Source organism: Lacerta agilis, chromosome 3, assembly GCF_009819535.1.
Source record: "Lacerta agilis isolate rLacAgi1 chromosome 3, rLacAgi1.pri, whole genome shotgun sequence".
Lineage (NCBI taxonomy): Eukaryota > Metazoa > Chordata > Lepidosauria > Squamata > Lacertidae > Lacerta > Lacerta agilis.
In genome coordinates, this window is record NC_046314.1 from 2,485,355 (window position 1) to 2,501,394 (window position 16,040).

General features: G+C 39.1%; 1 protein-coding gene across 6 annotated transcripts in view; it reads left to right on the forward strand.

Annotated features, from left to right (window-relative positions):
- Positions 1-16,040, forward strand: part of WDPCP (WD repeat containing planar cell polarity effector) — a 129,307-nt gene that overhangs the window by 64,458 nt on the left and 48,809 nt on the right. For 5 of the 6 annotated variants that reach the window (XR_004426355.1, XM_033145612.1, XM_033145610.1 and 2 more), the window contains one exon: positions 6,158-6,260. Coding sequence is in view for 5 of the 6 variants with exons in the window: in XM_033145612.1 (XP_033001503.1) it covers positions 6,158-6,260 (103 nt within the window). In the remaining variant the exon portion in view is untranslated. Of the gene's footprint in view, positions 1-6,157; positions 6,261-9,154; positions 10,005-16,040 lie in introns of those variants that run through there. The other variant, XM_033145613.1, reaches the window with a different exon arrangement.

Here is a 16,040-nt window from a genome sequence, read left to right on the forward strand (position 1 = left end):
ACTCTGGTGTCCTCTGACATAATGCTCTAATAATAAAATCATTTATTTCACTGAAAAGCACCACATCAAATATAAATGAAACAATGGCTATCAATTTCTACAAAGTTCAAATACAATAGAAAAGGTCATTACATGATGGATACCACCTACCTTTATTGGGTAAAGGCTAATCCTACATGTGACAGCAAGGATCAAGCAATATTAAAGTTGTTAGTTTTAAATCCTTTTGTGCTATGTCCCAGCTTTCAGCTGCTGACAATTCAAAAGGACATCCACTGTACTGTTACAGGTAGGATAGACTCAAGGAATAGACACTTTAATAAAAGTGTCACATTTTTAGTCATGGCCTGTTTGGTAAAGAACAAGAAAATTCTGAACAGTACTTGGAATTTTGCCCAGAAATATCCTATAAAGAAAGGCATACAAGATGTATTGAAATTAATGGGTGATCACTGCCAATGCTAAACTAAAGTTGTTTTTAGTTACAACATATTCTGGAGAGCCAGTGTGGTGTAGTGGTTAAGAGCGGTAGACTCGTTATCTGGGGAACCGGGTTCGCGTCTCCGCTCCTCCACATGCAGCTGCTGGGTGACCTTGGGCTAGTCACACTTCTTTGAAGTCTCTCAGCCCCACTCACCTCACAGAGTGTTTGTTGTGGGGGAGGAAGGGAAAGAAGAATGTTAGCCGCTTTGAGACTCCTTAGGGTAGTGATAAAGTGGGATATCAAATCCAAACTCTTCTCTTCTTCTTCTTCTTCTCAGTTTTCTTGTTTATTGCATGTTTTATATCATATCTTACATAATTGAATCATATAATTGAAGAGTTGGAAGGGACACCAAGGGTCATCTGTATGAAAGTCATTTATCAATTAGTGGATGAGAATGACCAAGTTTCTTACCATGCCCTGATTTATTTTAGAATCAGTATGTAGTGTGATACCTGGAGAAAGGGTATAGTTGACCAGTAGTTCCACCTTTCATGATAATCTAATTCTTTGTGGTGCAGCTGCCACAGAGCTGAAAGTTTGATCATTGCCACTCATCTGATGCATTGCTGAAGAAAGCCTGGCTTGCATGTAAACCATAGTTAAAAATAAATTGGCTTACCATTGTAGTTTTATTAGGATCAAACAACTGCAATGATTGGCTTGCATATAATGGCAAGTCAGTCACTGGGTTGTCCTTGCTAACCCACCCTGCCCCACCACTGTGCACTGAAGGAAGGCGTGCAGGAGGAACAAAGTGTGGTCTGCAAACTGCTTGTTCACATGAAAGCATATTTTAATTTAATTTAATATTTAATTTAATCTGTGGCTTAAAGTGACATGCCAACAGGATCAGTGTGATAATAATGTAAGTTTTAAGTTGCAGTACAGTATAATATTTTACCATGCACCTCCAACTCTGAAAAATTAGTATATTGTGTTTAACCTGTAAATCCTTAAAACAGTTGCCATAAAATGTCAGTGTGCAAAGTTGCTTATTATACAGTGAAAAAAACAAATGACAACCAAGATTGGCTAGTTCACAGCTATTGTGTTAAATAAATTGACAGTATAAACCTTTACCCTTTTAAGAACTTGCTCAGGGCTCCTTTCTGACAATCATATAGGTCTATGGACAGAGGAACTACAATATTCATAGCAAACTCTTTATTTCTTTGCCCCAAGACATACATTCTTCTAAAACCACACCTGCTTTTAGTTTCAGGAGAACTATGCATATTCAAGACTACTAAAGTTCTGTGAAGTTGCATGCCTTCATGTTTAACCCACGTTCCTTAACCCTTAAGTTTTTTATATGCCCTAATCCTGTTCATGTTTGCATTTCTTCCATTGTAAAGGTAACATTCACATAGCAATTACTCGGGGAGGGTACTATCCCTTTATTTTTCCATTGTTACAGATTTATAACTTCCTAGGTGGATAAAAACAAGTTTTACAAGTTTATTCCAATTATGACTGTGTATGTTTGAGTAGAGATTAGCTGCTATAATTAGCAGCGAAAATGCTACACAGATACCTATAAATTTTTATGAACATTTCCTGTGCACTGTAAATTCTTGCTTGTTGAAATTATTAAAAATTGTTCAGACTGCTTCAGTTACAAATTGCTAGTAACTCAAATGGAGGAAAACTTGAAAAGAAAGCTGCTTTATAATGTTAAGTTTGTGCATTTTTAAATATGTGATAAGTGTAATTTTCTAACAAGTCCCTGCAAAATAAGAGGGGCGGGAGTGTGGGTGGGTGGGACAAGCAATCCTATTTCCCAAACATTAGACTCCCAACAACTACGACCACCACCCACTCATCTACCTACCTATCTGAAATACAGTATTCTTCATTCCCTAAGAAGAAGCAACTATGTCTGCGAATGTCATCCAATTCTGCCCCCAAACAAACAACATTGTAGAAAGTTCATATCACCTGCCCAAAATTCCATACCCCTCAAAATTTGAAGACAACTTGCACAAAACCCATTTGCTGAAATTTTGTAGGCTACACCCACTCAGCAAGGTTTGATATCCCTGCATGTTTCATTCAATTATATCAAAAGATTTAAAAGTTACACATTTGCTGATTTCCCCACTATAGTCAATTGTAAAAGTTGGAAGTTTCAGACTTTCCAAAAAGAGGTTCTGATTCAGACTTGTGCCTAAAGCAGGTGTTCTTGAAGTGCCCCAAACTGATCTGATCCACTTTACAAAGTAGAATTCCAACTGAATCTTGACTTTGGTACACCCTCCTAATACACCATTCTTCCCTAATCCCAGTGTCAGTAAGTATGCAGTCACCATGCAGTCTTTTAAGACTAGAGCATACAGAAAGCATGAAGATCAGAACTATACTATGTGTATACTGTGCTGCAGGTTTACAGCTGCACCCAGAGAATGATTTGGATCCATCCTCCTTTTGCTTTGCTTTCCCATTTTTCAGGTCTGCATTTCTTGTTCCAGGGCTTCCATTCCAAATATCATTCTTACTCTTGCCATTTAAAGAATAAATATGCAAGACTTAGGTAATATTCCTTCCCATTTAATTGAAATCATGATATAGTATTATATAGACTGTAGCAGGTCTGTCTCTTACATAGTTGGATTCTTTGCAGAGAGAGAATATGTTTCTATTCCTTTTTTACTGTTTTTTTTTGGGGGGGGGGTTGCAAGTAGACATAAACCCAAGACTAGGGGCATTAATTTGAAAATAGTTTTTACTAATTATGGAAAGAAACAATGTTGTAAAGGCACATAGAGAATTGCATTGTCTCAATGCAAATTATATAAATAACATGCATAATTGGTTTGCTTTTTCAAATTGTCAATTATTTATTAAGCTGTAGTTTGCTAAACTTAGGCTGCAATCCTAACCCCCCACTTACCTAGGAGTAAGCACCACTGAGTTCAACAGAACTTCCTTTTGAGTAGACATGGTTATGATTGCACTGTTAAGCATCAAGAAAAGGACCTGCCTCTTTGCACTATAATGAAGCACATGCTTCCTTCTAAAGAAAGAAGAGCCATCTCTTTCTGCAACAGAAAAATTATAGATAAAAAAATCCTATGTTGCTCCCAAAATAATTTCAAGCAAGGCAAGACGGAGGTCCAAAAGCACACACTGCAACACAACTTAATGGATACTGACTGGCAATCTGAGAGATGAGTCCCTAATATTTCTCCCTTTAGACATTGCTTTCCTTGCCTAGACACACATTTTAATCAAAATCTCATAGATTTTATCTGCAAAGAAACCAGAAATTTTCTCACAGCAGGAGGGACTTGCATCAGCAGCCAAGTGAAGACAGTCTGGATTAACCAGACTACCTGCCACCTGGAACAAATCCACTGATTGAGGCTTCGCAGATAACACATTGGAAGCAAAGGAATATTTCCTCTCTCTTTTTAACATTACACACAGCCATGACATAAAATATAATTCAGATAACTTGACTTAGTAATATATTCTGACAGGATTTTTCTCTGTGTGTCTCCCCCACCCCCCACTGGCTTCATTTGTTTGCATATCACACATAAAATAATGGGAAGCCAAGGAGCAAAGCCCTAGGAATTTAAAAGAATAAGGACTCCTCTTTCAGGTCGAAGACCGCTAGGGAAAAAAAACACATATTTCCATGCAGCATGTCCTTAACATCATTTAGAATTTGGGTATATTTGCATCTGTTAAAGGTTACAGGCTCCAAGCACCACACTCCCTTCAGCAATGTGTGCTTTTCATTGAGAAGTAAATACCTGCTGTTTCTCTTTACTTTATTCCCAGACCAAGAAGGGAATTAGCAGTTGCCATATTAGAGGAATAGCTAATGTGGTACCCTCCAGATGTTGTGGATTGCAACACACATCAGCCCCAGCCTTCATGGGGCATCACATTGGCTACCCCTGCTTTAAACAATGACAGATTAGCAAAAGGAACAGGGCAGTGAAGTTATGCAATGATGAACAAACTGTGTGGGTCCGCTAAACAGGGCAGGTTCCAGAACTACTACTACTAGCTCCTTGTACTGAAGCTACTATGGAAAAAGAACATTTGTTCTGAACCACAGTCCCAGCAGAGGGCTCCTGGGAGTTGTTGGGAGCAGGAATACCAAAGAAAGATGCTAAAGATGCCAGAGGGATTGGTTCTAGTGCTTTATTAAGAAATAATAAGCCTGCCAGCAAATAAGCCTGCCAGGATTCCTAGCCTTCTCTTGCAGAGATGCAGAATGGACACCACAACAAGGATGTGGCGTGTCCGTGCCCAAGCAAATGGTTATACATTCTTTATACACAAAGCAGCATACGTCACAATGCCTAGGATGTCCCATTGCTCCACCTGCCCAGATGAGGGCATAGGTGGCAAATACACAGACCTTACAGATAGTTTCCCTTTCTGGTCTGAGAGCCCAACACCCCAGGCCCACAGATGTGCTTTGAACAAGAGTTCACTTCACTGCGAAACTTGGGGGTCCCCTTGCACCTCTCTCCTCCTCGGACAGGGTTCCCTGCTTCTGTTTCCAAGGGAGGGAGCAGCTCGGCTCGCCAGCCAAGAGAGTCCCCCCAAGGAATCATCTCTGGCTGCGCAATGGATGGGCTCCTGTGGCTGAGCTGGGTTTGCCAAGGGTTAAAGGAACGGAGCTGCATTCCTAGAGAGGAAAGGAGAGTTTTGCTCACTGTGGCATGTATTGCTAAAGCTAATGAACTCGCAATAGTGAACCTTAAAGCTAAAAGCACCCTTGCCTTCACCCTCCCAATTCCTATTTGACTTTCTATTTACCCCATGTGATGAAGAATGTACCCTAGATAAAACATACGGTACATAATATTCCATAGACTTCATTTCAAAGGTCGCTCAGGGTTCTCTAGAGTGTTTTGCATATTCAAATCCATTTAAGGCACCCACTCTTACTTCAGACCAGACCTTGATTACTTCAATGCTTCTCTGTCAATTTCTGAGCTACATGTACATAGGGTATTTCCACAGGTGAGGCATAAATCAACTATGTAATTGCACTGAATATGTGTTTCATCTCCCACGTGAACAGGCTGGTCCTCTGCAGATTTTCCATTGCATTACCCAAGGAGACAAGGTGTTCTAGAGGTGTAGCTTTCTAGAGGGAGATAACATGAAGAACTATCAGAAGCAGTGGCAACCACTGCTTGCCTAATTCCAGAATGGAGAAGGCAAAACCCAGAATGGAGACACTCAGAGATAATATAAGGACAACAGTATGTGAATAAGGAACTAGAATAGAAGGCAAATGAAGTCTGGAGATGGTTGGGGAAGGGCATTCAGCCACTTGGCAATTTGGTTTCAATCATCCCTCTAACCAGAGATCTGCCAAGCTTTCGCTTTGCTCTGCCGTACAAAATCAGAACCTAAAGTGCCTATTAAAGGTTTGCTTATACTGCAGGGTTGAGAGCTCTATTCTTTCTGGTTAATGGTTAACACCTTATTCATTATTAACTGTGAGGATAGAGCATGAATAGGATAATAAACCTGCATTTCAAAAGAGTAACACAGAGAAAATTATAAATATAGTCTCATCACTTCAATCTGCATTTCTGATCTAAGCAATAAAGAAGCCTTTTTTCCTTTCAAATTCTCCTTTGTTACTTGTCCAAGATTCATTTTAGATTAATCTTTTATTTTTCTTTATTTCTAAAGGACATCCATTACTTTGCACTAGATAAGGGTGAATTGGCACTAGCTGAAGTGGCAAAGAAAAAAGCTAACGACATTGACACAGAATCAATAACCACTGGAGTTGGTAAGAATTAATGCTGTTTTTAAAAATGGCTTTTTTGTTTTAATCAATACTTGTTCTTGTATCACTGTCATGTTATGCTTGTAGCAGGGTTATTGGTTAATTGGAATTGTTTTTGGGGTGAGAGAACAATGATGGCAACTTCACTGAACAGAGAAAGGTAATCGTTCAGAAACAGCTTTTAGATACAAAAGTAAGAATGATGACATTGTAGAAGTGCCAAAATAAGTTAGAACTCTGTACAAAGCAAGAAGGCACTATTTGCATATTGCAAAAAGGTTACACAAAGTGCTAGAATGTGAAATTCATATTTATTTAAGACCTGGACTTAGAGCCATGCTTGCTCTGAACAGGTTTTCACAGAAAGTGCACTTCGTTGAACCAGTTAAATTAATTGAGGTCTAATTTGCAAATTATCTGGTTCTAAAGCCCTTGTGTTAGTCAATGGGACATCCGCCTCTAAGCAGAATAACAGTATATAGCCCAGGCACGCAAGATTGGACCTATATTGTTTTGCGACTGAAGCCCAGCTTTCTATTTTTGTTCTGTATTTTGCCCAAAACACACCTCTGGGTGCTTATTTTAGAGACATATGCAAGCTAGTATATATTTGGTATTCTAAGTAACAGTTATTTTTATCTTCCGTCTTTTACTGTCTGCTGTGTGATACTGTGAATGCTGTGTTGGTTAAATAGAGCAGAAGGCTAGGTTGGAGGGAAATCGTAAAAGATTCCACACAGAGCTTAGCCAACCGAAGAACAGGGGGAAATAATAGCTTGGCTTTATACCCTTATTTGTAAAATTTATTCCTTTTTTCTGCAGTAAATGTAAGGAATTTCCTCAAAAAGTTAGATGAACATTGCTTTTATCCTTTTATAGGACAGAAGAAGAAGAAGGGTGTATGTGAGGTTAAGACAAAATTGTATATCTGGATGAGTCAGAATTATTTTGATCATGACAGTTTAGGGGGGGAATGGTAAATGAAGCACATACCAATTTTAATACTGTATTTACTTGAATCTAATGCTCACCTTTTTTGGCCAAATTTCATTCCAAAAATTAAGGTGTGCATTAGATTTGATTGCACATTTACATTTGCCAGCAAATCTTTTTTGTTTGTTTGTTTGTTTCAAGGTTCTGAAAATTGAGGTGCACATTAGATTTGATGGCACATTAAACTCAAGTAAATATGGTATATTGCCATATTTATTTAATGCAATATATGTGTTGCATGCTAATTTGTGTGCACGCTAATGCTCAGTATACAGAAAATTACACGATAACATTAATTTGTCTCTTTCATCATCTGGCTCATAAAGTAATGCTACCTCACTCAAAACATGTCTCTTGTGTCTGGTTCTCTGGCAACCAGAGTCCAAGTGACTCACCTCTCTCCCAGCACCTACGCAGAAAGCTCCCTTGGCCAGTTCTGTTATTACTGAAACCTATTAATAGCAGAGGATGAACAAATTTCAGTGATAAGGTTGCAGTTAAAAATATTTATTTAACTCAAGATTTCTAGTTTGAGCTACTTATAAAGATATAATTTCCCATGTATCTGAATAAATAAATTAAATATTTTATTCCCAGTAAAAAATAGAAGTGAAATTATTTGGGAATCTTGTAGTTTCTCTTAATTTCAGGAAATCAGTGCAATGTTACTTTTACCTGAGAGCTTAGAAAGAGAGAGATGGGTTCGTCTGATTTTCCTGCTAGTGTCTCAATACAAACCAATATTGTTAAGATTAATTTGATAAAAGCTTTTTAAGAGGCTATGGTCTCTAAGGGCTTTCTGTATTTGAAATCCCATGTGAGTGCATCTTGTGGCATTATGAAATCAAAATAACACTTTTAATGCTGGGAAAGTATAATGTCCTGTTCCTCATCCTTCCCAGTTCCGGAACAAATTGAAGACAGATGGTCATTGAGTATTACCATAAGTAAAAAATTTTACATGGCATTTTGTGTGCATTGCAGCTGATAACCCTCCATCCTCACAACAATCCTGTGACACAAAATGTTACTTCAGTTTCGTATATGGAGAATTAATGCTTGATTTTGATTATTCGGTTGCAAAAGAATTCAGTTCCATATCTCCCAAGTCAAGACATTGCAGTAATCTAACCTAGAGGTTAGCAGAGCTTAGACAACAGAAGTTAAGCTATCCCTGTCCCATTAGGGGCACAGCTAGGCTACCAGTCAAAGCTGATAGAAGGCACTCAGTTCCATGGGGTCATTTGAGCCTCAAGCAACAGCAATGGATCCAGAGGTACCACAAAGTGTGTACCTACTCCTTCAGAGGGAGTGTAACCCCATCAAGAGCAGGCAATCTCCCATCCATTTGGTCTAGGGAACCACCCACTAACAGTGCCTCAATCTTCTATGGATTGAGCTACAGTTTGTTGGCTCTCATCCAGTCCATTACCGAGGCAAGACAATGGAAAATGACCATCCAATTAGGACTGGAACCACTGCAAAGTGGTGCCACCCACCTCTAACTCACAGGTGCTCCAGAAAGATACCATGGTTGATGGTATCAAAAGCTGCCAAGAAGTTGAGGAGAATTAACAAGGACATGAGCAGAGGCTTCAGTTTCGTGTACTACCCAAAATCTCAGTCTTGATGGTGTGTAAAACTGCAAAACTTTGTCTGTTTTTACCAAATGCACTGGAACATCACTTTCCCACAATCAAAGGAAAAGCTGACTGCCAAAGGCAGTCTTCCACATCACCTCTTACAACCCAATTCTATGCATGTTGATTCAGAAGTATTTCCCACTGACTTTCAAGGAACTTACTGTCAGTTAGGTATGCAAAGTACTGTAGTCTGAGTAAGTTCTTCACTCTGCTGGTGAAGAAATGCATCTATTCAAATCCTCCTTTTACATATTTGATTAGATTCCCAAAGGAGCAGATTCCCTCCCACCATCCACCAGATCGTGGAGATTGAAGGAGAATGGAGAGGCACCAGTTTATTCTCTGCTTTTCCCTAATTTCAGAGAGGATATCACACATCAAGTCATCCTTGGAGCAGCTGTATAGAAGTAGCAGTCTGTTACTCAGTCTTGGCAGCAGATGCTCTTGGAAAGATAATGGTTGCACTGACATAAGCAAGTGCTGCTGCTTCACAAATTATTCAATTGTGGCTTCTCTTACTCCTCTATATATAAAAGGAGGGATACTATTTAAAAGAAAAACTTAACAACAGAATTGTTATTGGTAGAAATTCAAAGCAAAAAATAAAAACAAATTACTAGAGCTGTGCTACACAGACCAAATCTCGAATGGCAGCAGAAAGGAAACTTGCCTGCTCCAGCAAATCTTTTTCCCATGACTAAGACTTATTCAGGAGACATCCTGAACAGATGGGTGCTACATGTCTTATTCCTCTCACACAATCACACTACAGCACAAATAGTAGAACATGTAGCTATTTCCACTTCAAGATAATAAATCAGGCTACCAGAGGAACTGCTGCAAATGGAAACTAGCCATAAGAATTGTCATAATTAATAAAGGTTTGTAGCAGTGAGCAACTCACCCATTAAGACATTACTGCATTATGAAGACCCAGTGAAAAACCTATCTGATAAATGTCAGAAAGTTTCCCAGGGCCAGCTTTCAACAAATTGCATTAGGTCACAGCAAGATGAATTTATTTTAACCTTCAAAACAATTGCTTTCACCCCAAAGGGATTCATGTTGTGACAAGACAGCCCAATAAATACTATATGGTTCAAAGGGAAACTATGAAAGAAATTTACTTATAAATTTTGGTGGTTTAGAGCTTTTTTTTAAGTGACACAACAATTTTATAGTTCTGAAGAACCCTACACGGCTGGTTTGTTCAATGGCCCATTAGTTAACATGAACAATATTTAAGCTTATTTTCCTAGTTTTTTTGGGGGGGGGGGCTTTTGTAAATTATAGTTAAGCATATGGAACCACCAAGCATATGAGTACAACTTGAAATCTCAAAACTATTACATGTTTCACTTATTTACATATAGCCAAAGTTCATTAAATCTATTTTTAACTGGCCAAGCATAAAGGCTTTTAAAACAAAACTATGAGTTGGTTTCTCACAGAAACTTGATGAACAGGGCACAAAATTCCAGAATAGTCAGAAAATAGTCTCTAGACTTCTGTGAGACTACCACATAAGTGGTTCTTGGTTTGCCAGTGGTGTCTTCGTACATGAAGACAGCTTATTAAATTGTTCTCAACTAATTCCACTGACTTTACTCTCAAGTCTGAACTTCCCTCCATAACTTATGGTTCATTATGGGTGTGATTTCATCCATTTTCTCTGTGACTTGTACCTGTACCGATTACCACCTTCATGCAAGCCTCAAATGTACTAGAACCAGGATAAATAATGAAACATATGTATAATTTCTTTCTGGGCTGGTCCCTAAAATTGTTTGGGTTTGAAGTAAGGCAAATTATATATGTTTCCTTAACTCATTCATAAGTACCCTGCATATAAACATGGCAAATAAACACATAGACATTCACCACATGTTCTAGGAGATACAAATTTTGTTTGTTGTCAAATATCTCAGTGCGTTTTGTCTTATTTTTCAGAGGCATTAACAAAAATATTGCAACAATGAAAATATTTGTCATGTCACAGCAGTCTTATGGTAAAACCATTTAAGGAAGCAGCCCCAACTTTCAAGTTAAAAATCATTTATATAATAATAATAATAATTTCTTTAAACACTTGGGATAAAAAATTGAAAGTAAAAGTAAAAATTGAAAGTAAAAGGGACCTCAGACAAACAGGTATTGTGTGTTACACTCATTTCAAGCTATTGGCCATTGAATAAGGACATGGTTACATATAATAAGAGAAATATAACAAATGAACCAAACCTTAAACCTTCTTAAAATATATCTCCCATGCGTCATATTTTTTGTGCTTCAGAGTAGGTCTGACCATAGAAGACAACAACATTAAATTCCACCACCTCTGCTTGCCTTTACTATGTCATGTCATCAGCTTTTATCTATACATTCCACTGCTAGGCAGCTTAAGCCCCTAATAATTATAAGTACATCAAAGGAAGCTGGTCTGCTTAGCTCCAGAGAGCCTACATTAGGCTGTACATACAGTACTATATTTTGAAAGTTAGAATCATACCACTACAGTGGTACCTCGGGTTAAGAACTTAATTTGTTCTGGAGGTCCGTTCTTAACCTGAAACTGTTCTTAACCTGAGGTACCACTTTAGCTAATGGGTCCTACTGCTGCCACTGCGCAATTTCTGTTCTCATCTTAACCCGAGGTATTATTTCTGCGTTAGCGGAGTCTGTAACCCGAAGTGTCTGTAACCCGAGGTACCACTGTATTTACTCCCCCCCCCTCCTTCTGTATAATAACACTGCCTACAGTAGAATCCCATTTAAATACTCTGAATCAAGTTTTAATGAGGTGTTTTAATGGTAACCTCTAAGTTAGTTACAGGTAGGTAGCCGTGTTGGTTTCAGTTGGTCTCTAAGGTGCTACTCTAAGTTAGATTACTGCAACGTGTTTTACACAGGGCTGCTTCCTAAGACAATTCAGAAATTTCACCTGGGCAAGACAGAGCATATTACATACATAAGAATCTCCCCTAGAGTACTTACCCAAGGGTTACATTTGAGTCCTTGCGCTTCTCTAGCTTCTGTGAATAGAATATTTGGCATATTACACCAATCCTGGCCTGACTGCACTGGCTACCAATCAGCTTCCGGGCCCAATTCAAAGTCCCAGTTTTGACCTATAAAACCTTAAATGGCTCAAGACCGCAATACCTCAAGGACTGCCTCTCCCATATAAACCAACCCAGACTCTGCAATCATCATCTGAGGCCCTTCTTTGTGTGCCTTTTCCACAAGAGGCCCAGAGGGTGGCAACACAAGAAAGGGCCTTTCTGCAGTGGCTCCCCATTTGTTGAACACTCAACTGGTGTCTTCATTATGCATCTTCAGGTGCCAGGCAAAAATGTGCCTCTTCCACCAGGCCTTTGGCTTATTAATATTCTATGGCCTTTTAAATGGGTTTTCACTATTTATTTTGTGCTTTTATCCTGTATTTTTATCTTGTGAACTACCCTGAGATCTTCAGATGAAGGGCAGTTGTCCAATCCTAAGAATCCTCAGTCTGGAAGCAGGCACACACCCATCATGTTGACTACACTTGCAATATTCAGAGAGGGAGCAAGAGATGGGTCATACAGTGGGAGACATTGTGGTGGCAGCCACACACATCAATATTTTAATGTTTGGGTGCCCACAACCACTGTGTCTTAATTTGTATTCTCTTGGCTATATATCTGCCAAAATAACCATCCAGGTACTGATCAGTGCAGACCCCAATAAGGCATAAATACTACCAATAGAAAAAACCTGTAAAACAATATTCTGATTAGCAACAGACACCTGCGACAGCATAATCCCACTAGGAACATGAATCATCTCCGCAGGTAGATATGTCATTACCAGTGCTGGCTCAAGCCAATAAGTAAACAAAGTGCTTCCTCAAACAGTCCTTGGCCTTCTGCTGTATCCTTTTAAAGAGTTGCCCACAGAGTGATTTTTTGGCTATTTGTGATAAAGCCAGAGTCAGAACAAAAACAAAAAAAATTTTTGTCATTCTTGGCAACATAATGTTCCCTTAGTGTACATTTTACAGCAAGAACAACATGATTTTTAAAGTCTCTTACATTAAGGATAGTATGTAAATATTTATTACTATTATGTTTCACTTATGAGAGAAATGGGGCTTGCTCACGAGCGTGTGGAAAATTTCCGCCATAGGTTATCTGATCCTCTGTATTGTCACTCCTGAGTGCATTCATTTAGATAGAAGTTGGCAAAAACATGTACTTGTTAGCAGCTGGTATGCACATTAAGTTTATAACCTTTCTTCTGTTTACTCTGTGAGATATAATGCGATGTGACAGGGTGTAACACATCAGAGACGTGGTGTGTCAGCTGAGGAATTTCAAAAGGAGCTGTTTTTCTAGGTTTGAAAATAGGTGAAGTCTTAAACAGAATGCTCTTCCAGAATATTAATTGTTATATCCCCACCAAATGTTTCAGGCATAATATTCACCAACTGTTTATAAACATTATAAATGTCCTAAGGTTGATATGGAGATTTAACAACAACAACAGCTTAGCAAACAGGTTAACTGTGCAAACAGGTTAACTGTCTATAGACTTCTATGGACATCTATTTTTAAATCAGTTTTTATTGGGTATTTTTGTGTTACAAAGCAAACAGATAAACAGGGAACAGTACATCTATTGTCTCCACTTTCAATTCATAGTCTTTTTCACAGTTCACTTACGTTTGGTGAGAGACACTTTTGTCATAGACATCTTACAGTTGGGGGAAAGGGGAGGGTAGGAGAGAGATGGGGGTATGTTCTTTTGTTCTGTGCCTATGGCTAACCTGACCCAACAAAGTAGCCCACGACCCTCACACAAATAAGCCACACCGCAATCAATTGAACACAACCAAGCAAGCTTGGGAACCCCTAACCTCTCGCAATATCAATAAAAATATGGACTTCTATTAAGTTCTGTTGAGTTCAACAGGATTTACTTCCAGGTAAGTGTGTACAGGATTGCAGCCTAAGAAAACAGGGGGAAGTTTTAAGCATTTATAGAAATGGCTTCTAGTGAAGATGCTGGACTTGTCAACCAATCTACTTGTGCACAGCCCTAAGTTCTTGTCCCTATACCCAGCTAATATTGTTTGATGGGGGTAGTAACCTGGAGTTCAACTTCTCCCAAGGAGGTCAGATGGAAGAAGTGCACCCAGAGCACCTCCAATAGTTGGCACTAGTTCTCTGATTCTACTGAACTCATGGGGGGGGGGATTCACCTTTCAGATTCCAGCGGCAGATCAAGAACTAACCCCAGAGGACAGGTGAATTTGAAGAATGTTAGACTTGTAGGAACTAGGCAGAAACAAGAGTGTTTCTTCAGACACTTTGTATGAACACAGACAGAAAAGAAAGAAGAGGAAAGAGAAAATTCTCTTAATATTCTATTCACAGAAGCTAGAGAAGTGCAAGTACTCAAATGTAACCCTTGGGTAAGCACTCTAGGGGAGATTCTTATATTAAATTGAAGCTGAAGCCCCACACCCAGGGAACTTGGGACTCCAATTTAGATATTTAAGTAGCAGCCTTCTCATAATACACATGCACTCCTAAGGTATGTGCAAGCAATTATATTTATTCAACTAACAACAGTGGATCAAGAAGAGAATTACAATATAAGGAGCAGTATGCGATAAACTTTTGTCTAAGATGTTCCACCTTCTCCCAAGGTCTAGCTATGCCAAATTAAGTCTGTGCCCTTAGGCCATACCGTCAGTTTGAGAATACAACCAATGGTTCTTCTAGATCCAGAAATTAAGAATGGCACAGTAAGGAAATCCAACCAGCAACGGGAGCGTGTTGCAAGAGGAATCTCCAACAGGTGGCAGTAGAGGATGGTATCTGTGGCTCTAAAGCTTCAAGCCAATAGCAATTACTAAAACAAGTCAATACTGTAGCTCTAAGCTTCCTCTCCTAGGTGGATTTTGGCCACTAGTGTCTCAGCCCATGAAGTTTAGCAATCTCCTAATTGACACATTCTACAGGAATCAGTTCAGCTCTTCCATCTTCTTTCCTTCACAAAGAACCACCCATTTCCTTAACAGTTCTGCGACTGCTGCTCTCCAGAGACCACTATTAGTCAGGGCAAACCAGGACTCTTGCTGAGTGACAAGGAGCTAGCTGACAATGAAGCATAAGTGTCCCAGGCACCCTTCTGCTTGTTAATTTATTCCAAGAGTTATAATAAAACGTAGAGTGCAGCTCTCTCCAACATGCAAGTGACTGTGGCATGCTGGGTTTGGAGACTCTGCATTTCTTGGTTCCACCACTTGGTGGACTATCTCCCTTGCTTTTTCGCTTCATCCCTTCACAAACAAGAGCTTTCAAGATCCATAAGTAATTTTGGAAAAATAAGAAAGCAAAGTCAGGCCTTCTCCTTGGCAAAGTATTGGCCCAACTTTAAACACAGACTCTATCATGGAAAAGTTTCAGAACCTAAAGAATCTCATGCCATTTTTGGCAAGGGTTAAGGTGCTTCCCCTTATCCTGGCCTTGAAGAAAGTGGTACTGACAGCAGGTGGTGGCCAAGTTCTCTTCCTTGATTAACTAAGCTGAAAAAAAGCTGTATACATTTTCTTGGGTTGAATTGGGGTGTTATCTTCTAGATCAGTGCTGTTAAGATTCTGTGTCCATTTCTAACCATAAGACAAAAGCTACTGGCGGCTGCCTTTTGCAACCTTGGCAACCTCATCCCTATATCCAGCAGATTATCTTTACAGCCACGCTGTCATGAGCTGTGATTGGCTATGCTCATGAAACAAGCTAACGGACCATTCAATTTAGAAAAGAAAATGTGATTACAATATTCTTATTTGTATGCTGCCTAATTTTCTTTAGTCTTCATTTTTTATGAAAATAATTGTATCCTGACTTATCTATTGCTCTCTGTTTAATTAAATGGTTCTCACAGCAAACTCCTATAAATAGCTACTCAGAAGTAAGTCATATTAAGCTTAATGGGACCTACTCCAGGTTTTTAGCAGATGTAGGGAACCTCTCACTCCCATCAGCCCCAGCCAGCATGGCCAGTGGACAGATGTGATGGGAGTTATAGTTCAGCAACATCAGAAGGGCCACATGTTTCCCACACCTGGTGTAACAGGATTGCAGCCTCAGCAGCATAC